General features: G+C 37.0%; 1 protein-coding gene across 2 annotated transcripts; it reads left to right on the top strand.

The window, feature by feature from the left end:
* Nucleotides 1–94: 94 nt before the first annotated feature.
* On the top strand, nt 95–22,838 carry SLC25A46 (solute carrier family 25 member 46). 2 transcript variants are annotated; one of them, XM_082837221.1, is made up of 9 exons: nt 117–509; nt 3,062–3,104; nt 3,915–3,972; nt 6,548–6,625; nt 7,078–7,178; nt 15,008–15,064; nt 16,293–16,350; nt 19,360–19,416; nt 20,692–22,838. In XM_082837221.1, exons 1-9 carry the CDS (start codon nt 218–220, stop codon nt 21,268–21,270), a joined length of 1,323 nt encoding a protein of 440 aa, XP_082693347.1. In that variant the 5' UTR covers nt 117–217; the 3' UTR covers nt 21,271–22,838. The 2 variants fall into 2 exon arrangements, with proteins under 2 accessions (XP_082693346.1, XP_082693347.1); XM_082837220.1 differs by lacking the exon at nt 19,360–19,416 and having other exon boundaries at nt 95–509.
* The last annotated feature ends 391 nt before the right edge of the window (nt 22,839–23,229 follow it).

The raw sequence follows: 23,229 nt of genomic DNA, 5'->3' as shown, positions 1-23,229 counted from the left end.
CTGCCGCGTCACCTTAGCAACCGTGTCTCTAATGGCCGCCGGAAGAGACTACGATCACGTGCTCCCTGAACGTCCGGATTTGTAACGTGACTTCCGGTTGTCAGAATTTCCCCAGACGCGGAGACTCCGGAGGAGGAAAAGCTGTGTGGCCCGAGGTCGCCGTGGCCCCAGGAGTGGTGGCCTCCGGGTGGGCTCTTCTCATCCTGCCCCGTCTGCGATGCATCCGCGGCGCCCGGACGGATTCGATGGCTTGGGCTATCGGAGTGGTGCCCGGGATGAGCAGGGCTTTGGCGGCGCTTTCCCTGCAAGGTCCTTCAGCTCCGCGTCGGACCTGAGCCACTGGGTGACAACTCCCCCAGACATCCCGGGTAGCCGCAACCTGCACTGGGGCGAGAAGAGCCCGCCCTACGGTGTGCCCCCTCCCTCCACCCCGCTCGAGGGTCCAGCAGAGGAACCCTTTCCCCGCGGCGGCGGCGGCGGCGGCGGCAGCGTGCCCGGGCAGAGCAGCGGTAAGGGACCTGGGGCGCACGGTAGGGGCGGGTGGAGTGGGGAGCCGCAGACCGGGTCCTGCATACCCCGGAAGCCGCGCGGAGGGTCCCGCCTCCCGGGCCTCCCGACCTATCGCGCGCCACACCCTCTGCCCTCCTTTAGTCCTCTGCCCCTGAAGCGGGCCTCCTCCCGCTTCTTTACACCAATGTTTTCTCCAGGATCACCTCCAAAAGAAGACGACTGACTTAGCTGTGGTCTGAATGGTAGGATTTCGGAGGGTTTTGGCATATTACATTCCATGACCTGAATCAAGAAAGACGGAAATGGTTTACTGTTTATTGGGAATCATGTGAAAAATACCTAATTGACCAACAGCTATATTTCCTTGAAATGTGGAAGGAAAGAGAAGTATTTCCAGCAAAGGCAGTCTTGGGCTCAAATCTGCCTCTACCACTCTTAAAAGCTGAGAGACTTTCTTAACCTCTGTGATTTCTTAGTGTTCTCATCTTTAAGGTGTGTAGAAGAATAACTCAGGGTTTTATAAGTGTCAAAACAATGAGGTGTGAGTAATGCCTAGTACAGTATGGAGCACAGAGTAGGCTAAAAGTGTATCTTTCCTTTTTCCATTTACTCATAGTAATTGTATCTGTTCTAGATCCCCAAACTACCCCTGTATTTTCGCACCTCCTGCTTTCTTTCTCTGACTTAACTCCACTGAAAAGTCAAAATCACTAAGAGATTTTCAAGATAAGTCTTTGGAATCAAGACATAATTATTCTCTGTAGCATGTCAGAAGACTTGTTTTAATTTCAACACTGTATGATCTGGATATTGTCAACATCTGCTGTATTCGTAAAATGGAAATAATGCCTGCATCTTCCCATTCTCCTGAAATTCTTAAAATAATAGATTACATCCTTAAATATTATGTATATTCCAGACATAAATTGTATTCTCATTTCTTTGATTTCGACTTGGAAATACAGTAATATTTATTTGATTTGGGTTACTGGGAGGAATAGACTTCAAATGTCATCCAGTGAGGACAGATGGAGGAGGATCAGTGACTTACTCAGTGTCATACAGTTAGTTTTTTCACTCTGTCTAGTTTTTTTTTTCCTACAGGTCCCAGAAAGAGTGCTGGAAAGTTATAAATGATTGAAAATGCATGTACGATTGCTACACAGTTACCTTTAGGCAGTAAAGCTGATGTTTTTATCTTTTCATAATGTATGCTTTGATGGTTACAATGAGGAGGAGCTCTTAATAACCAGGGTTTTGTGGGGGGTTTTTGCAGCAGTTTAGAGGCTGGTGAATAACTGCAAAGAGGATAGAAGCCTGAGAGACTTACACAGTTAACAATAGTAAACCTTCCTAACACCTTCCAGAAAATGTCAGTGGTATTTTCTGTTAATATTAGCAGATGACCTGTACACACACAAAAAGGGAAAAGCTGAAAGAAGGAAAGTATCTTAATTGGGCAAAAGAAGCTTCTCTCTACCTTGCATGTTTTTCAAGGCAATAGTGAACCAAGTGGTTTCCCCAGAGACTGTTTACGTGACCTTGTTCTGTCTGTCAGGGAATAGTGAGGGCATTACTTCATTCAAAAGAGCAGAGATGAGAGGGAGGGATTGGAGAAGAGAGGGGAGAGAGAAAAGAGGATGAGAGAAAAATTATCCCTTGTGAATATCGTATTATAGCTGAAATTTAATGTCTGGTCTCTTGGGGTTGTGATATTTCACCATTATGATTTTAAGTTTTCCAATTAAGTAGAAAAAGGTTTTATTTTCTGTTTTGACATATGCATAGGAATTTTCCAGCTGTAAACTCTTCTAATAAGACTATAGATATGCCATCAGCTATAGTGCATATGGACGCAGTAGTCTATCACCGAGACCTAATTAAGCAGCTACTATCAAAGTATTTAAAACTTGGGGAAGTAGAGAAGAGAGCCTTATTTACCCATTTCAGTTACCCTAAGTGCTCTTTCAATTTAATAATTTTCATGGGTATTTTTGCTTGCAACTAGTGGCTTAACATAGATGCTCTCCATCAGTAACAGTGAAGGACGAATTTTACAACATGGGAGGTAAAGTTGGTGAAAGTATCAGTCAGAGTCTTCTCTAGAAAAAATTTTAAATTATTTGTAGTCAGAAGTTGAAAACTGGTAGCCCTTAGATTCTACCTGCAAACATGTTTGATTTGGTCCACACAACATTTTAATGCTTTTTAAAATAGTTGCTAGTATTTTAAGATTGGAAGATGCTATATAAAAATGAGAATATCTCTTTAGAAAAATCACAGCTTTGAAACCTTGGACTCAGAGTCCCATGTGGCAACAATGGATTGGAGCTGAAAAGCAGTTGGGCCTTTAGAAGGTCTACACCTTGCAACTTGCCACAAGCCACCACAGAGCTCTTCACTTCCTCAGATGGCCTCTCTGGCCCCTATCAGAATTTGATTTTGGTACATGGAGTTTAAATGAATATCATGTTAAAAAGAAAATACTTTTTGTTGTTTTCACAGTAAACCTAAATAATGGTTATGAGTAATCTTATTCCTTCTGTTTTAGAACAGCTGAATAGATTTGCTGGATTTGGTATTGGACTTGCAAGGTAATTTTGTCTAAAGATTTTTAATTCAAGTTTTTATTTGAAGTTCTTTCTTTAATTTATAATGTTAGGTAATTAGTATTGCTTTCTTTAGAGCAGTAGTTAAAATATTGAAAAATATTTTGCAGAAAAAATTTATTATTTAAAATCGATAACTTGATTTTTTTTCCCAGTAAGGATAGAGAATAGTCATTCAATTTTATAAACACAAAATAATTTTGTAAGGAATATTGTAAGAAGTTTCATGTATCTATCCAAAGAATAAAATAAAATCTAATCTTGTCTCCCAAAAAAAAGTAATTGTGCATTGAACCTTTTTGCTGAACATTAGAATTATAACAAGATATTTAGCAACATGGCATCTAGGTTTTACTTACATGATCGTTAAAATCCATATAACTTAAGTGCAAAGTACATCAAAACCAAAATTTACAGAATTTATAGGGCAGATGGCCCTTCTGATAGGAACTTTGTTCATAGGACATCCTCTGAAAGAAATGGAAAGGGGCATTTAAATTGTCTAGGAAAGAAGTTTTCCATATCAGGCGTACAAGATGTAGTTTCATCTTTATACTGTATATATTAATATTATATATGTTGTTGCTTTTGCTTACCAGTTTGCGAATCTGGCTTTAGTTTTTTTCATATTGAATCTTGTTATTGGTACAATGATTTGCAAACATGTCTAGACATTTGAAAACGTTTTTTTTAATTTTAAGAAAAATGCATAATGTAAGTAATGCATGATTCTTCAAGAATAAATTCAGATTTATATGTGTTGTAAATTAAATGTTATAAATTATTATTTTATAGTCTTTTTACAGAAAATGTACTGGCCCATCCCTGCATTGTTCTACGCCGCCAATGTCAGGTAAATGTACTTTCTATGATTTTCTAAACAGTAATTCTAACCCTGATTTGAAGTACAGACCTCAGATAAATGACTGAGACCATGTAACCATTATCCCATGTGACATTCACCAAAATCTATATCAGTTCTCAAACTTTTTGGTCTTTGAAAGCTCTTAAGTCTTAAATATTATTGAGGTCTCCAAAGAACAATTGTTTATATTGATTATATCTATCAATATTTGCCATTTCAGAACCCCAAACTGGAAAAATTTATGCATACGTATATATATATATATATATATATGTTTAATTAATTAAAATATTAATATCATTAGATACTGATCATTAGATCATTAGTATCATTAGATACTGACATAAATAGCCTTTTTATGAAAAATCACTATTACTTTTTTGAAAATACCTTTAATGTCTGGCATAATAGAAGGCAGCCAGATTTTCACATCTGCTTCTATAGGCAATTTGTTGCAACACTTTGTTTTTGAAAGAAACAAGAGGTAATGGCAGATATTCTTCTTTGATACTACACCAAAACTCAATAAGTGGTAACTTTTTAAAAATTATTTGCAATGTGAAATCTGAAACCACGTCAATCAACTTTTTATACCCTGTTACATTAAAAGCTATTGATTTGTACTTCATGTTGAATAGATTTTTTGTGTGTGTGGTACGCGGGCCTCTCACTGTTGTGGCCTCTCCCGTTGCGGAGCACAGGCTCCGGACGCACAGGCTCAGCGGCCATGGCTCACGGGCCTAGCCGCTCCGCGGCATGTGGGATCTTCCCAGACTGGGGCACAAACCCGTGGCCCCTGCATCGGCAGGTGCACTCTCAACCACTGCGCCACCAGGGAAGCCCTCAGGTTTATTTATAGTAATCCTTTAGCCAGGGCTGTCCTAAGAGCGCTCTAGATAAAGTCTCTTCCTCCTAGTAAGTGTAACTAGTCTATTTATCTGAAGATCCCATTGACAAAGAGATTAACCTGGGACTCTCAACCACTGTGCCACCAGGGAAGCCCTTGAATAGTTTTTTTACGTGTGCATGCTTCTGTTACATCATGCATTGATTAATTGAAAAATACTAATTTACTGAATCATATAGATCATCTAAATGTTATGACATTTGATTTTACAGTATCAAAAGACCACCGTCATTAAAATCACTACCAGTCTCACCAGAAAAGCGTTTCAGTTTTCATACGATCTTGATAGTGGATATAGGTTTTCCAGAATTATAATTTTTGCTTGTAAGCTCAAATTTATCATTGGCAACAAATACTGTTGTTGTTGTTTTTGTTTAATCAACAAGCCCACTTTGTTCAGTTTTAAAAACATGTTATCCCAAATGTGAATAACTATATTCTGTTAGTTCTTCCAGAAAAAAATGGTGATCCATGAAAAAAGTGGTTAGTTCAGGCTCAAAACTCCATCGGACAAGTTCTTTTCCTTATGACAGCCATCTTCGTTATGCAACACACAAAATATTAATGAGAAAGATGATGTGTACTCAAGAGTCAGCATTTTATAAAATAAATGTGTCTTACTGCTTCACCAAGGGCATTCTTTAGGGAAAGTGGCTTTTGCCTCTTTATAAGTGAGTCGGATAAAGAATACAATAAGTACAAAAATATAGTTTGGTGCCACTGCCTTCATGCATGCTATGAAGTGAGTAATTTTACCCACCGTTGCTTTTGCAGTATTACTGAAAATGTCAACACAGTAAAAAAGGCAGATGATGCCTTAGTATCAAGAAAATAATTTTGAACTTGTCAATCCCCTGAAAGGGTAATGAGGCCCTTGAGGGCTAGTGGACCACACTGGCAAAAGCTCCTATAATATAACTTATCTTCTTTGAAAATTGAGTTAGACAAGATAGAAATAGTTAAGAATTAAGCTGTTTATGCTTAGCACCAAAAAGTAAGCATATAGAGAGAAATAGCTATTTAAATAGCCCTAACAGTGTTACATACACTAGAACAGTGAATTTCAGGCATATATTTTACATTGTGACAATATCACATTGTGATCCAGTGTATACTTCTATATGAGTAACTTTTTAAAATGTTTTAGCAAATAATACCTTCAGAATGTATGATGCATTCTGATACTTTCTTTTTTATTATTTCACTTAATAAGTATTAATTCTGACCCCGTATACTGATTTCATAATTTACCAATTGTTTGTAGCTTGTTATTGCTTGCCATTGGTAGACAGGAATCTGCTGTTCCCTGAGTTCTTCGTGGTTCCTGTGTGTTAATGGCATGAGCATTTTGCCACACTGAATGTAATTCTGGTGTTTAAGGAAACATAAATATCAAACACCAAGGCCCTCTTTATTATATATTCTACATTACTATGTATATCACACATTGGTCTTCAGGGCTGTATTTGTACAACCTCATGTACTGTACTTTTAAGTTATTTAAAGCACTTTCAAGAGTAATTTTGCTTATGTGTAATTTATGCTGACTTTAGAATTGAACTTTCATTTATGCTATGACTCACTGTATCTTTCATGACTTTTTATTTCTTAACAAGACAATAACAGAAAATAACCATGAAATATCTTTTTTTACAGGTTAATTACCATGCTCGGCTTTATCATCTCACTCCATTTACAGTCATCAATATTATGTACAGCTTCAACAAAACTCAGGTGAGAATTAGTCTGTACATTCTATTAAAGTTATTTGTAATGTGCCATTTTGCCTTAGTAATAATTAAAGCAACAATAATTCCTTTTAGTTATTAAAGATATTGTAACTCTTATACTAAAACTAACTTAACGTGATAATGACATCTTCTTGATATCACTGAATAATCAGTAAATTCACACCTTTGCCAAAATTAATTAAATATTAGGGGTATTTAATCCATATTAGAGATAATTAATTGGAGTGTTTATCTTCACCTAAATGTAGGCCACCCAACAAATGTTAAAATAATGATAGGACTTACTTCAGTTGTAGTTCTTTACTAAAATGTCCTTTTGAATAATGCCTTACTGGAAAATATCAGTAAACATTCAATATCAAGTTTTAGTAAGACCTTTTTTTGGTTTCTTTTTTAGGCATTAACAGAAATAACCATAAATTTTGTTCATTTTAGGGACCAAGGGCTCTTTGGAAAGGAATGGGAAGTACATTTATTGTTCAGGGAGTCACACTTGGAGCAGAGGGAATAATCAGTGAATTCACACCTTTACCAAGGTACCTTTTTGGCATTTTCTCAGATTAACTTCATATTAAATATATGACAAAATATGATAGTTGCTAAAAATACCTTGAATTTGAAAACTTGCCTGAAGTAGCTAAGAGAAGAAACTGAGAATAAATAATTAATTATATCTTATGGAATTAGTATGTGATAAAGAAAATGCTTCCTGGTCTAATATCTATTGAGCTCTTTCAGCTCCTACTGCTATATATCAACAATTATCAACTAAGGAACAAACCTGAGTATGTGAGCAATTCCTGTTATTTAAGTGGCTAGCTTGGTGAAGGAGACATATGTAAGCAAATTTTACTACATCGTGATTAGTGCCGTAATTAAACAAACGCCTTTCAGAGTGCAGGGGACACTTTGCGTGGATTTATTGGCAGAGATTTTTTTAACAGCCTGAAATCTGAGCTAGATCTGGAATTATGAGTAGGAAATACCTTGGCAGAGAAGGAGAGCAAGTAGAGGTCACAGCATGCCCAATTTTATGGAAGTTGGAAGGTCCAGGTGATAAGAAGTGTCTTGTGCTTAGGATATTGGGCATGTGTGGAGTAGAATAACGTGAAAAGAGGCTGAGGTGCTAGACTAAAGCATGGTTCTGCCTTTGTAAGTGACTTAGGCTTTATTGTCTATGGAGTTGGGAATCTAAGGGGGGGGATTGTTTCTTTTTGTTTAATATATGGGTTCTTTGATCAAGGATTTCTCAAGTGGCAGTGTTTTTTTAAAACATGGAGTGTTGTAGACAGAGACTTACGGAGAACTGTTACAGTAATCTAGGCCAGACGGAGAAGGGTCTGAACTATGGAGTAGAACAGAAGGGAGGAGCTGGATAAACATTTCTAAAGTATAATAGATAATTGGTGATAGATTGGGAATGGGATTATGGGAGAGTGAATTAGCAGCAGTGACAGATTTCTAGATTGGAATTGAGTTGGAGAATTTATAAAGAAGAGTAAGTTGGAGTCAGAAAGAAGATAAGGAATGTAACTGTCAATAAATGAAGTTTGAGGGACTTCCCTGGTGGTCCAGTGGTTAAGAATCTGCCTTCCAATGCAGAGGATGCGGGTTCGATCCCTGGTCAGGGAACTAAGATCCCACATGCCGCGGGGCAACTGAGCCCGCATGCTGTAACTACTGAGCCCGCGTGCACTAGAGCCCGAGCATTACAGTTAGAAAGAAGCCCTCACGCCACAACGAGAGATGCCCGCATGCTGCAACAAAGATCCCGCATGCTGCCAAATAAGACCTGATGAAGCCAAATAAATAAATAAATAAATATTTTTGGATAAATAAATAAAGTTTGAGATTCATGCAAGACATCTAGGGGGACATGCCTAGTAGTGGTTGGAACTGTGGATCAGTCTCAGAGACAATTTAAAGCTGGAGGCATAGCTTTGAATGTTGTGGCACTAAAGTGGCAGTTGAAGCTTTGGATGAATTTCCCTAAGGAGGACGTGTAGACTAGATGACAGAGAGTGGACCAAGGACAGAATCCTGGGCGGTGTGTGAGTGCACGTGTGTGTGTGTGTGTGTGTGTGTGTGTGTGTGTGTGTGTGTGTGTGTGGTGTAGGAGAGGTAATAGAGGGGAGTAGTAAGAGATGTTCACAAAAAAAATTAACAAGAGCAGTAAGCTGTAGGACAGTGGTGGCCTGCAAGCCAAGAGAGGAGAATCAGAATTGTAGATTCTTTTGGAGGGAGAGGGTAGAGAAATTGGAATGTTTGATTCTGGGTATATTTTCTCTCTGAAACAGGGTACAGGTGAAACCATACTGGGGTGGTTTAGATAGAGCATAAGAACAATGATAGACATTTGAGACAGTCACAGCTAGGAGTAACAGGAAGGGGATCTTACAAGGAATACATGAAAATAATGTTAAGAGATAATGTTGGAGATCATAAATTTGTTTAGGTGCTATTTGGCAGGACTCTGGGATTTTCTGTATCAACAGTAAATCCCAGGGATGGAGTTAAAGACCGAGTGGTTTATTATTCCAAAATTGGCCCCTGGCAGGGTGAATTTTTTGGATTGACAAGGAAGTGAGGTAGTTGAAGGTGCAGCCACTAGCATCTCAATCTGAGAATCAGTCTTTGTAGGGAAGGAAGTAAAGGCAGAAGAGACTGATATCAGGCTTTTTGCCAGTGTGATTGCTTTCAAAGGACCATATAGCTTTGAAGTTCCTTTAACACAGCTTTGCTGAGTGTTACAGAGAAAACAAAAAATGTTTTGTCAGCTAAGTTTCTCCTCTCATACTTAAAAAAAATCTGAATTTCTGCCCTTGGCTAACTTCATTCACCCCATTGTTTTTCATATCACAGGATAAGATCAAAACTTAGTACTTGTCATCAAATGTTCTTGAAGTTCTCCCACAAACACAAAATTTTATAAAAATTTAACAAAATTCAGTAATTTCTGTACCGCAAAGAGTAAAGAATTCTGTATTTGCAGTCAGAACACTGTTGGTCCTGACTATTCCACTTTTTAGTTCTGGGACCTTGGGCAAGTAACACCATTTCTCTAAAGCAGAGATGAAGTAGTAACTTTAACTTCAGGTTAAAGGGAAGGGAAAAGAGAAATGAGAATGAGAAGGCACAAAATTTTGTTAAATTTTATTATCTAACTTTCTTACTCTGTAGACACACAGACACATCAGTTGTGTGGGTATGTATTGTCTGTTGGTCATTTTGAATCTTATTAAAGAAGACAGAAAAGGTTGTCTTTGTGGTATTCTACTTGGGTTAAATTTTTGTGGTAAATCTCACTCATTACTTCATTTATTTATTTAGCTCATACTTCCTGAGTCCCTACTATGTGCTAGGTTCTGTGCTAGAAATCAGGTATATAGTGAGAAGAAACAAAAGGTACCTGTGACCATGAAACTTGGGATCTAGTGTAAGGGACATATGTTAAGTAAAATAATCCCACTAATGAATGAATAATTACAAACTGAGGCTTTTTCTCTAAAAGAAAAGAATATGGTTCTGTGACAGTATTAGAGTGTTAGGAACAGTGTCCCTAATAAAATGACACTTAAGCTGAGATCCGAATGGCACTCAGGAGACACAGACCAGTTGGTGCAGAGGCAGTGCGGCAGGGGGAATGTGGAGAATTCCTGTAATTGAGGGAAGGCTCATAGGGTTTGAGCTCAGAGAGCAGGATGGAGAGCAAGAGCCAATCTGCGCTTGGCCTTGTAGGCCACTTTAAGAATATTGAGGAGTTTTAAGCAGGAGTCAATGACATGATCAGATTTATGTTTCTAAAGGGTCATTGTAAGTGGAGATGAAAAGATTGCAGGAGGACCAAAGTAGAGAAAAGCATACATGTTCATAAGCTGTCACCATCTAGGTGAGAAATATGGTAACTAGGACTAGGATGGTATCTTTTGAGATGGATGTAAATAGATGATTTTGAGATATATTTAGGTAAAATTGATAGAACTTGATGATGGATTAAAGTTGGTTGATGATAGACAGGGTGTCGAGGATGACTTCTAGGATTTTGGCTTGTGTAACTAGATGTCAAATAAAGCCATTCTCAGACATACAGTGTAAACATTTTTTTTTTTTAATTCTAACTTATTTGGGCAAGGTTGACTTTTCTTGGGGGAAAACAAAGTCATAGCAGACACAGTATTAAAGCAGAAACCCAAAGCATTTCACAGAAGTTACCACTTGAGGAGGATGAGCTCTAGGGTCTCTGAGACTGAGGTTCACGGTGATCACTAGGTACAATAGGTGAGACAGTCTGGATTCACCAATATTTTTTTATACTGATTATGATCACATCTGAATTTGTGATCTGATCACATTATAGTTTCTCAGTATTTATTACTTTTCTAAAAAAATGTATAAAGCCCAGGATCATCATCTGTGATCTCTTTCTTTATCTACTGTTCAGATCCCTCCTAAATTCTTCCCCCAACCTTCCCCCAGGTGGAGTGAGTTAGACTTTGTGTTGCTCTACCCTGAAGTACCCTTTCCTTTCACGTGGCATTTCTCAAATCATTAACATAAGGAGCACCTCTAACCAAGGCTACCTGTATAGTTCAGTCTCTCACAGAATCCATTTAGTTGAACTCCAGCTTAGTTTGACTCATCTCACATGTGTAGTTGTACCAGTACTGTTTTACTGTTTTCTCCTCATGTTGTCTGTTTCTCCTAATGACTCCTCTGAATTCACTGACTTGAAACACATTCCATTTTAAATACAATGAACTCTTTCTCCAATTCAATAGATTTCCTTTCTGATTAAGTTCTCAATTAGGGAACAGTAAAAGAGTCTAAGAGTAAGAAAGAAAAGTTATAAGTCTGATTTTGGACAAGTTCATTTTGACACAGAGAGAAGTCTAAACTGAAGATAATAGATTTGGGAGGTTCTGAAGCATCATCTTGGGTAAGATTGCCTGGGGAAGGAATGTAACTTATATAGTAAGAAAAGAACAGGGCTTGAGCCTTTAGGAACTCCAGAATAGGTTGCTGAGTTCAGAAAAATGCCCCTGCAAAGGAGTCAAAAGTAGAGACCAGAAGAGAGGAGAAAAACCAGAAGAGTATGGGATAGTGGAATACAGGGGCAGGGAGTGCTTCCAGAAGGAGGGAAGAACACAAGTGCATGTTGGCTGCTGAAAGGTCAAATAAGGCACAACCTTAAAATGCCTATTTGATTTAGTGATGTGGAGGTCATGGGGACCTTGGCAAGAGTTGTTTTCTTAGAATAATAGGGTAGAAGCCAATTTGGAATGGGTTCAGGGTGAGTGGGAAGCTAGGACATGGAAATAGCAAGTTTAGACAGTCCTCTGTGAAGAGGAGAGATGAAGAGAAGGAGCTGGAAGATGAGGGGCTTGGGTTACATTGAGGGAAGATTTTTTTTTTTAAGAGGGCAGTTTGAGCACGGGAAAATAAGAGGCAATGGAAAGTAGACTGTATAAATAGAGCGTTATTTAAAAATTCTATTGCATTTGTGTATTGATTATGCATGGGAGTATGTGTGTTAGTGTGTCAAATGAAAAACCGATAAAAAGTAAGTCACTTCACTTAATTTTGTTGCTCATTTGAAGGGCAGTTTTTGCTTGTGAAAATAGCGAGTTAAATATACTTATATATTTTGGTATTTGATGATGAAATATAAAAAGGTTTAATCACAAGTAGATTTTTACACTACCCTTTTTCCTGAAGCATTTAAATATGCTAATTTAAATTTATAGAGCTGTGGCAATAAGTTTTACACATTTTATAAAGGAGTAGAAAGCAGATACCAGGAAGAGCGTCTCAGGGTTTTTTTTATACTTGATTCTAAATTTCTTTTTTCACTCTTTTTACCTTAATCCTAATAATCTTATGAACCGGCCGCAGTAATTAGTATTCAAAGGAAAGGTGGCCCAGTCCTTACAGAAATGCAGGTCACAGACCCATCTATCCATAATGTTAATGGAGTGCACAAACTTAATGTCATAATAACCTGTGATAACCCTTTCTGAGGCCATAGTAAGAGTAATAGCAGTGCCCAGAAATTTTCCAAAACTTTTAGCATATTTTGTTTTATAATCATAAAGTCACTGTCAGTAAGTTAAGTAGCCTAATCTTTTTTTACAATTTTCGTCTTAATCATTAAATGTCATTCCAGCTGCATTTTTCGATAGTTGTTCAGGCCTCATATAGTATTCTGGTATTAATTTAATCAGAATGTGATGAATCAGAGATGGTTGTTCTGTTGTCTAAAAGTTTCTCTGCAGACCTTTCAGTCTCCTAGAAAAATGTAGAAAAGTTCACATACCACCCATGCCATAAGTGTACTGAGTTTGTTTTTAGAGCACTTACATTATCAGTGATTAATTTCCTTTACCTTTTTAGTATAAAATATATTCCTTTGTCTCCTTATGATTGTCATACTTACTCATTTCAAATAGAAAATGTTTTTCTCAGGTTCCTGCTGTGGCCGTGGTACATGGGTGCCAATGTCATCAGGGGAGCAGGTGGCAGCCAGTCTCCCCTTTATTTTACATTTTCCTTTTCTCTGTTTCTCTGCTTTCCTCCCTCCCCTCGCCTCCCTTCCATCCCCTCTGTCTGCCTTTTCATTCCCCCCGCCCCCGCCCCACACCGCCTCCTTTTTACTTTCCCTTTTATTCTCCATGTTCTTTTCTCCTTTTTGACTTTTCTCTTGATATAACTTTCTCCCTTTTTGTTCTTCATTCAGCTTGCCTCTCTTCTTTTTCTTCTCTCTTTTCTGGTTTCCAAAGGTAACCTAAATAGTAGGAAGCACGCAGTCCTAGACCTTGGTTCCAGACCTGGCATTCTGCCTCTCTCCTTTGAACATATCCCTGTGATCTTTTTTTTTTTACATCTTTATTAGAGTATAATTGCTTTACAATGGTGTGTTAGTTTCTGCTTTATAACAAAGTGAATCAGTTATACATATACATATGTTCCCATATCTCTTCCCTCTTGTGTCTCCCTCCCTCCCACCCTGCCTATCCCACCCCTCCAGGCAGTCACAAAGCACCGAGCTGATCTCCCTGTGCTATGCGGCTGCTTCCCACTAGCTATCTACCTTACATTTGGTAGTGTATATATGTCCATGCCTCTGTCTCGCTTTGTCACAGCTTACCCTTCCCCCTCCCCATATCCTCAAGTCCATTCTCTAGTAGGTCTGTGTCTTTATTCCCATCTTACCCCTAGGTTCTTCATGACATTTTTTTTTCTTAAATTCCATATATATGTGTAAGCAAACAGTATTTGTCTTTCTCTTTCTGACTTACTTCACTCTGTATGACAGACTCTAGGTCTATCCACCTCATTACAAATAGCTCAATTTCGTTTCTTTTTATGGCTGAGTAATATTCCATTGTATATATGTGCCACATCTTCTTTATCCATTCATCCGATGATGGACACTTAGGTTGTTTCCATCTCCGGGCTATTGTAAATAGAGCTGCAATGAACATTTTGGTACATGACTCTTTTTGAATTATGGTTTTCTCAGGGTATATGCCCACCTGTGATCTTTTTGACCTTTATTTTTCTCATAAGTAAAAGAAATAGGACAGTACCTGCTCTGCTTATCTCACAGGATTCCTTCTTGTATCAAATGAGATGAGAGGCAGTACAGGCAGATAGTATAGACTTCAAGTCATACGGACCATGGTTTAGACCAAGTTGCACCGCTAACTAGTTGCATGGCTTTGGGTAAGTTATGAACCATCTCTGAGCCGATTTCCTCATCTATGAAATGGGGGGTTATAGGTTCATTGTGAGGGTTAGAAGTAATTTATGCAGAGTGCTTTGCACAATGCCTGGCATATAGTAGGAGCTAAAAAAGATAATAGAATATAATAAAGGTCACAAAAGTAATGTCATCTCAATAAGTAAAGGCACTTTGAACATTAGGGGCTATACAAATGTATGTGTCATTCTGAATTACAGTTACTTAATTTTGTTTTGTTTTCTAATTCTCATTCTTACATACATTTTAAAGCTTTTTTTATTCCTTTATCCTATTTTATTGTTTACCTTTCTCTTCCCCGTCGAGTGTTTTCCTCAGTCTATCATTTTTGCATCTTATCTAATGTCTCATGTTCATTTTTATAGTCAGTTATAACTCTTCCTCCTCTGTCATCCCCTTCTGTCAGCACATACAGAAAGACCTTCTATGTTTTTTCTCTTTTCAACCCACTGTAATTGTTTGACGGGTCCCAGAAAGGAAAATGTTCATCATGAGAATATATTTCTCCTACAGATTAAAAAAAATTAAAAATTGATTACTTTTTTAAAGCTTAAGCTAATTCAAGATGTTTTAGAAAACATGGCTTTTACTTTATTTATTTTTTAGGGAGATTTCACATAAATGGAATCCTAAACAAATAGGAGAACACCTTCTACTGAAATCGTAAGTATCAAAAGCAGCATTTATATCCATTTTTATAGTGTTAGAACTGAAAAAAAGCTTATTAAATAAAGTGAAGGAAAGTAGAGCAATGAAATATTTGTGGGACTAGAACTTAATCAGAAAAGTAACATAGAATTTAGGAATAAAATCCTGAAATATATGTTGTCTTTTAAATAACCCTTCTAATTTGAAAGGCTAAAATCACAACCTAATTTTTCTTTGCATTCTTAGGAAGTTAGCAGAGATCTTCAACTTGTTAAACCTGAATTGCCAGGAAAATTATTACTCTTATTATTATTATCATTATTCTCTTAGTAAGCAGACATACAAATTTATATTTGTATGGTGATGAGTAAACTCAAACAAAACCTTAGTGTCATTAAAACGTAGTCCTAAAGGCACTTAGTGACTTTACAACACTGACCATTTTTATGGATTAGAATTTTACTCTTCACTTTTTAATTTTTTTTGAAGATTGGGAATTGGAAACCCCCCAGCTTGCTGGCTCCCTCTGTGGGACATTCCAGCACATTTTTACTTAGTGATGTTCCATTCACCTTGAAAACCACTACTTGCCAGGACCTGGCCCATAGGGTTAGGTAAGTCCCACCTTGACATTATTTTAAATAACTATATTTTGCAGGCTTGCAAAGTTGTAATATTACTATGTCTAAATAGTGGCAATAGGAGGCAACTTTGCAAAGCTGTACAATATTGTTTTTTAATAATAAAAGGGGACTTCACTTACCATGGAAGACTGGCTTAGCTCTGCTGGGTGGGAAATCTGGGAATGGATAATGATAATAGATAGGACAATAGCAGAACAGTAGCCTTGTTGAGATATCACTAAAAAGGCAAGCAATGGAATGGATCCCTCAACCTAAATTTTAGGTATCAGATATACAGGCTACATTAGCTATGTGCAGGTAGACGTCCAAACAGTGAATCATAAACAAGCCTACATTTTACTGGTTTAAAATAATTTTCTTTACAGGCTGTCACTGTGTTATTATTAATACTGAATTTTTCATCTCTAATTGTTGAGTAAAGCATCTTCTGTTACAGGTCTCCGAAGTATCTTTAGGCTATAGGTATTAATAGTTAAAAACCTTGAATATATTATTCAAGGTTGAGTATAAATTATGTTGATGTATTAATGTAGATATTAAAAAATTTAGTGTAAGCATCTTGTTTCAGTATACTGATAAGTTTGTTTTAATTTCTACAGCCTAACTTATATAGTGGCAATGCCTTTTTATTCAGCAAGTCTAATCGAAACAGTACAGGTGAGCTATGTTTTCCTGTCTTTTTTTAAATTAAAAATGTTGTTGGAATATTCAGTATATTGTGTATGTCTGATAGTATAACAGAAAAATTTAAGACAGTATCCTTCTAAAAAAATTATTTTTTCTCAGATACCATACATATATCAAAGATTATATACTAGGCACACTGCTGGTGTGTCTGTTTCCTTTGCAAATTTACTTCACACTTTTAATTCTTTTTATCCCTTACACAGACAGCTGTACTCTTCATTCAGATATCTCAGAAACCAGCCTATGAATACAAAAAAATCTATAGGGTTGTTTTTTGTTTTTGTTTTTTTCTCCAACTTTTTAATAACTCAAATAGTTATGGCTTATCAGACAATAAATTACTAATTACCTGAACATAAAACATGATGGATAATCATCCTAACAGTGAGAAGGTAGTCCCCATAGGTAGTTTACTAACAGCATTCTTTTTAAATATGCCTTTTAAGGAACATTTGATGCTATGGTGCTTAGTATATACTACAAAGCGAAAGCAGTCTCCTGCTAGCATTTTAAATTGTTTCACTATTTCTAACCACATGGTGGCACTTCAAGTACATTGAATTAATGTACTTTCTCACATACCGTTCCTGCCTTTAAAACTGTAAGAGAGCTAGCTTAACTTTACCCTGTACACAAAATCCAACTAACTGTCTACCACCTGTCTTCTGTCTCCAACATCAGATCCTCTGGCATATTTTTTTCTTTGTCATAATCAGCGCTTATGAGTTTCCTCTCTATGAAACCTCACTGGATCAGCCTTTCCTTTTCTAATTACTCTTTTCCACTTAATTGCTTTTCTGGCCATCGTTGTTTTTCTTTTCTTTTCTTTTTTTTTAAAGGCAGAAAAAACTTTATTCATGCATAAACTCGTAATGACCCCATCTTCCTGCACAACTTTAGAAACATTGACTTATTACAATACAAATTGGACCGAATGGTGAAGGAACTCCAAAACCATCACAGACCTTTCTCGCTTCACTACACAGTGCAGTGGAGCACGGCACAAATTGAGGAAGGAAGTCCTTTATGTGTTTCACATTTACCTGCTTGCCTTCAAACCCCAGGGCAGAGATTCAGTTGGGGGTGGATTGGGGGCAGAACCTATTGTTGATTTTTTATGTGTTTATTTTTTAGAATTATTAACTGAAGTTAACATCTTGCTACCCAAATATTGTCTCCTATCCCCTTGCATTTGGCAATGTGAAAGGATATAACCTTTGTATGGGGCTGCAGTTTACAGAATTATCACTTTATGACATAGCCTCATTTTATAGATAAGGGGGAAAAAATAGCAGGAAGATAATTATTGAAGGAAAAAAAAACGAAACAGCGTGATATATTGGGGAAAAACAAGTTTTAGCTTTATGCAGACCCATATCACAGTCACGTTTCTCTACTTAAATTAGACCTGTGACTTTAAGCAGATGTCCTAACCTTTTTTAAATCTTAATTTTCTCATACATAAAATGGGAATAGTATTTTATTAACTGAATTATAAAAATTAAGTGAATTATTTATGTAAAGTGCCCAGCTCACTATATGTTCATTTTGTTTTGTTTTTTTAACCCAAATGCCCTGTTTTTTTCTGCCCCAGGTTCCACCTGCTGACCGCCTCCTTTGACTCCTTTTGTCTGATTTTCTAGTTCTCTTTTTTTTCCTTCAATTTCTACTCTCTTGAACATCCTCCTTTTCTTTTAGTAACCTCTTACCATCTCTTCTCCTGTAGCTCCAAGGCACAATCCTTGACCCTCTCTGCTTTGTGTCCCATATTCACTGTCCTGGAGAACTCATTTACTTGCATGAATCCTTTTAACTCTCACCTTTATATGAATCTAAAAATTACAAAACTCGTGATTTTCATATTTCTTTCATCCTTCATAACCAATCAGCCATCATGCCTTCTCAGTTCTAACTTTAGGGAGTATCTGAGATTGTCTGCTCCTCCCCACCGATAGGCCACCATTCTCTTTCCTTCTTGTTACATTAGCTTCTTTCTCCCTACCATGTTCAGTGGTTTTTGCCTGTCTGGGGAGCTCAGATCTCTTTGAGAACAGTCTTTCCCTTGAAAAATACACATGTATATATAGATCTCCTAAAGAACACCACCATTCTTCAATATGAACTTCCTAGTGATCTGTTGTCTTTACTAAGAATCTTTGTTCTGTTTCCTGCATTTTAAAGTCCATTCTACATATTCATGCAAGATTAGTGTTCTTAAATTGCAGTGCTTGTATCCTTTTGCTGATTAAGGATCCACGTTGACTCATATTCTCGAAGATCAATTTCAGACTTCTCAGCATAGTATTAAATCAAGGTTTTTACTGACTTCACCTTTCAGCTAATCTTTCTTAACTGCTAATTTTTTTTAAAAGCTCATTTTAGATTTTAAAATTTTAAATAAATGAATTAAATTCATTTATTGAGTGCTAACCTATGTCAGGCACTGTTATAGACCCTGGGGATAACATAGCAAACAAAAACTTTCTGCCCTCATGGCACTTACATTCCTGTGGGGAAGATGGACATAAACAAGATAAACAAAAGGATACTTCATGGTGCTAAGTGCTAAAAAATAAAACAAGGAAATGAAATAAGATGTGTAATGGGTAGCAAGGGATGTTACTATTTTTTTAAGATCAGGAAAGTTCTCAGAAGCAAAAGTCATTTGAGTAAAGGTCTGAACATAAGAACTACATGGATATTTGGGAGAAGAACATTCTAAGTAGAGGGAAAGCAAGTGCAAAGGCCCTGAGGTAGGATTATATCTTACATGTTTGAGGAGCAAAATGAAGGCCAATACAGTTGAAGCTGACTAAGGAAGGGAGAACAAGAGGAGATGAGGTCTGAGAGGTAAGAAGGAGAGAGCTCACACAGGACACTAAAGATCACTGTAATAATTTGGCTTTACTTTGAGGGAGATGGAAAGTCTTTGGTAGGTTTGAGCGAAGAGTGACATGATCTAACTTGTGTCTTTAATAGGATCTGTTTGGCTGCTGTATTAAAAATAAACTGGACTGGGAAGGGGGCCAGAGGCAGGTAAATGGATTAGGTTAGGTGAGCTCATTTTAGTCTCATGGTTTTAAATATGTTCTCTTCACTGTAAACTCTCACATTTGTACGTGCAGCTCGGACCTTTTCCTTGTAGTCTAGGTTATAAACTCCACTTGGAGTTTACACCTTAGACTTAACATTTCTGAATTCTTGATCTTCTCCCCCCAAATTGCTACCCCAGGAATATTGTCCATCTCAGTAAAAGGCACTGCTATTCCTCCACTTCCTCTGGCCAACAGCTTTGAGGTCATCCTTGTCTTCTCTTTTTCACACCCCAAATCAAATCTACCAGTAATTCCTATTGGCTATAATTTTAGGATAAAAGCACAGTTGCAGCATTTTATTTCCTTTGCTACCTGCTAGTCCAATCCACCATCATATCTTTAACTGGTTTCTCAGCCTCTGCTCTCATTCTCCTCTACACAACAGCCAGTATAACATAAATTGTATCTTACCCATCTTATGCTTAAAACCACCTAGTCACTTCCCATCTGACTGGAGGCCAAGGTCTGCACAGTGGCATGGTATGACCCCTGACTACCTTTTTAACTTCATTTTTTGCTGTTCTCTTCTTCAGTCGTTGCTGCAGCCAAATTGGCCTCTTAGTTGTTCCTTTTCTGCCTGTCCATGCCTCTGTAACCAGTATCACAAACTTCCTTATACATATCCCCATAATTGTAAAAAAGCGGAGACAATGCAGATGATAATGACTCATGTTTATTGAGTGTGTTCTGGGTACCAGGCCTTTTTTCATTTAATGCTCCCAGCAACTCTGTGCATAAAAGGTAGATAGGCCTAATTCCATTTTTATAGAACAGTAAACTGACTCTTAGGAGAAGTTAAGTAAGTTGCCCATGGTCACATGACCAGTAAGTACATAATGGAGGTGGGTTTTAAAGCAATGCTTAAGAACTCCAAGCACTGTGCTACCTCTTCAATGTCATGTACAATATTTGTTGCTTTTCAAAATGTGTCCTAAGGAGGTTCTTGAGGGTGGGGAAACCAGGTGTGTCACCCTCCACATCTCTTCTCGTTTCCCTCCCCCAATAAGAATAGCTCCCAGCTTCACTGCTATCTGTTTTGTGAAATTTTATTTGAAAAAAGAATCTAATGCCTAGATAACATTTGAAGTTTGCAAACCATTGATGGTTTTCCTCTTTAGTCAGAAAATTAGGGTTTAAAAGGGACCTAGAAAGAATCCTTCTTTGTGGCAGAATAAGCAGATGTTAACTTTTACTCATTTCATCATTTTCATTTCAGAGTGAGATAATTCGAGACAATACTGGAATTTTGGAATGTATTAAAGAAGGAATTGGAAGAGTGATAGGCTTGGGAGTGCCTCACAGCAAACGACTACTTCCGCTTCTTTCCTTGATCTTCCCTACGGTGCTGCATGGGGTTCTTCATTACATCATTAGCTCAGTCATTCAGAAGATTGTCCTGCTAATTCTAAAGAGAAAGACTTACAATAGCCACCTAGCTGAGAGCACTAGCCCGGTGCAGAGTATGTTGGATGCTTATTTTCCAGAGCTTATTGCTAACTTTGCTGCCAGTCTTTGCTCTGATGTTATACTTTACCCATTGGAAACAGTTTTGCACCGCCTTCACATTCAAGGAACACGCACAATAATTGACAATACAGACCTTGGCTATGAAGTGCTTCCAATTAATACACAGTATGAGGGAATGAGAGACTGTATCAATACCATAAGGCAGGAAGAAGGAATGCTTGGTTTTTATAAAGGGTTTGGTGCTGTTGTAATACAGTACACGCTGCACGCAGCTGTTTTACAGATTACCAAGATTATTTACTCTACTCTTCTTCAAAATAGTGTTTGAGATTTAGATTCCTGGTTAGTCTGAAAGACATCATCTGGATACTTCGTTATGAAATTATGAGGGATAAGAGTGAAATACCGTTGGTGGGAAATGGATTAGAAAGTGAAACTGGTAGAAAAAGTCCATGCTGATTATATTGACTCTTCACTTTTTAAAAAGGTTATTGGTATATATTTTGGATTCAAAGTATTCCAAATTTGAAAACTGAATAAAGACACTCATATGAATTAAATTCTAGCTAGTGTAGCACTAATGCTGAACTAAAAATGATCTCGGGAAGAAGCTAAATTTTGTCAGCAAACTGAAAACAAAATTTCATATGACTTTAATGTTTATTACATGTTTAGTTCACCTTCTAGATATTGGTATGTCATTCTTAATACAGTGTATAGTAGCAGGAGGTCATAGTTTACCTTTAAGCAAATAAGTTATGTTATCAGTAACCTGGACAAGAAAGATTAGATCTGGCAATCTGTAAACAGGAGCTGAGGGTTTTAAGTTGCACTGTCCCTGTATAACTTTAATGGCTGTACATTTATTCTATAAAGCCACTTATATGCATACATACAACTTGGAATTGCCTTCATCCCTACAAGTTTTCCACTCTTAGATCAGCTTACTGTATAAAATGCAGTTATGTATTTTCTGCTTGAATATCAGAACAAAATATTAAAAGCCAAGGGTACCCCAAAGATTTAAGGCAAACAGCTTACTTGTCCATATGCAAACCCACCGTTTCAGTGCCAGCAACTTAGAATTTGTCATATGTTTATAAAGTTTGATTTGCTTATCTAGCCTTATGAATCATCAGACTGTTTTTAGAACCACTCTTAACAGAGATAGAATATAAAATAATCATGACAACTATTCCTGCTTCCACATTTACAAATTGTGTACTAAAGTGAATATCACTTGCCATTCGTTTCTGAATGACTTGACTTAGAGGAGACACGATTAAAATTCACCTGGGAATTTGTGCCTCTTGCCTTCCATATAGTCATCATTAAACGATGACTTCAATTTTTATTTTCTTTTAGTTTCTGTTCATAGTTTCATTCTCCAAACTAGATATACATAAAGGGAAATGCAGGTTTATCCTTATCACCTTTTATTGAAACTTGTTTGGATGAATACTGATGAAAAATAGAAACCTTAAAGGAAGTTTGTCCTTGCTTTTTATGGGTGATGAAAAGAAGTAAATTTCAACAAATAATAAGCAAAAAAGTTGGTCATCAGTTTAATAAAAAAATTCTGTCCCGAAATTGAATTTGGTGGATGAGGCTCTTCATATAGTAAAATGATATGCATTTGATTAATCCATCATTAAATGTTTTAAAGTTTCATTTCCTCATGTGAATGATCAGTTTTACTAGGAACCATTTAGCACACTGAAGTACAATGACTTTGCACTGATGTTGTCCAACCTAGAATGCAGGTTCTGTTTTACTGAGATCTATTTTACTTACTAAATGTCAGTGAAATGGTTACTTTTTGTGATTAATAATGTTGGAACCAAAAATTGACATCCAGAAAGTGTGAAACAATACATTTGTTGCAACTCTCTCTACTATCTTGTGTATGTGTGGTTCTTTTTTAATGACTAAAACATGCAAGTTTTCCATTTTTCCATTCCACCATGAGGGAGAAAATAAAATTAAACACAAGTTGTACTCGTTCAGATTATGGTTTACCTTGTCCGGTTTACAGCACTTAAGTTGTTCTCATTGCTTTTGAATTAATAAGTAAATTTTTAGATGTTTATAATATGTCCAACTTGCTAAAAACCTTTCATTTTTATTATAATCGAAGATAGTTTCAGACAAGAGTAAACTTCTGAAAATTTCAAGTTTCAGAAAATTTCTAGAAGAACAGAATCTGAATGGAATCAAGTATCTACTAGTGAAAATCTGGGATCCTTTAGCTAATTACTAGATGTTTCAAGATTATTTTATGAAAGTT

Source organism: Leucopleurus acutus (genome assembly GCF_964270905.1).
Source record: "Leucopleurus acutus genome assembly, chromosome: 3".
NCBI classification, from domain to species: domain Eukaryota; kingdom Metazoa; phylum Chordata; class Mammalia; order Artiodactyla; family Delphinidae; genus Leucopleurus; species Leucopleurus acutus.
This window is presented reverse-complemented; position numbering and strand designations above follow the sequence as displayed.

Coding starts and splice junctions, on each gene's coding strand:
- SLC25A46 (XM_082837221.1), top strand. CDS start 218: ATGCATCCGCGGCGCCCGGACGGATTCGATGGCTTGGGCTATCGGAGT. Junction 510..3,061: donor CGTGCCCGGGCAGAGCAGCG/GTAAGGGACCTG, acceptor CTTCTGTTTTAG/AACAGCTGAATAGATTTGCT. Junction 16,351..19,359: donor GTCTAATCGAAACAGTACAG/GTGAGCTATGTT, acceptor TGTCTTTAATAG/GATCTGTTTGGCTGCTGTAT.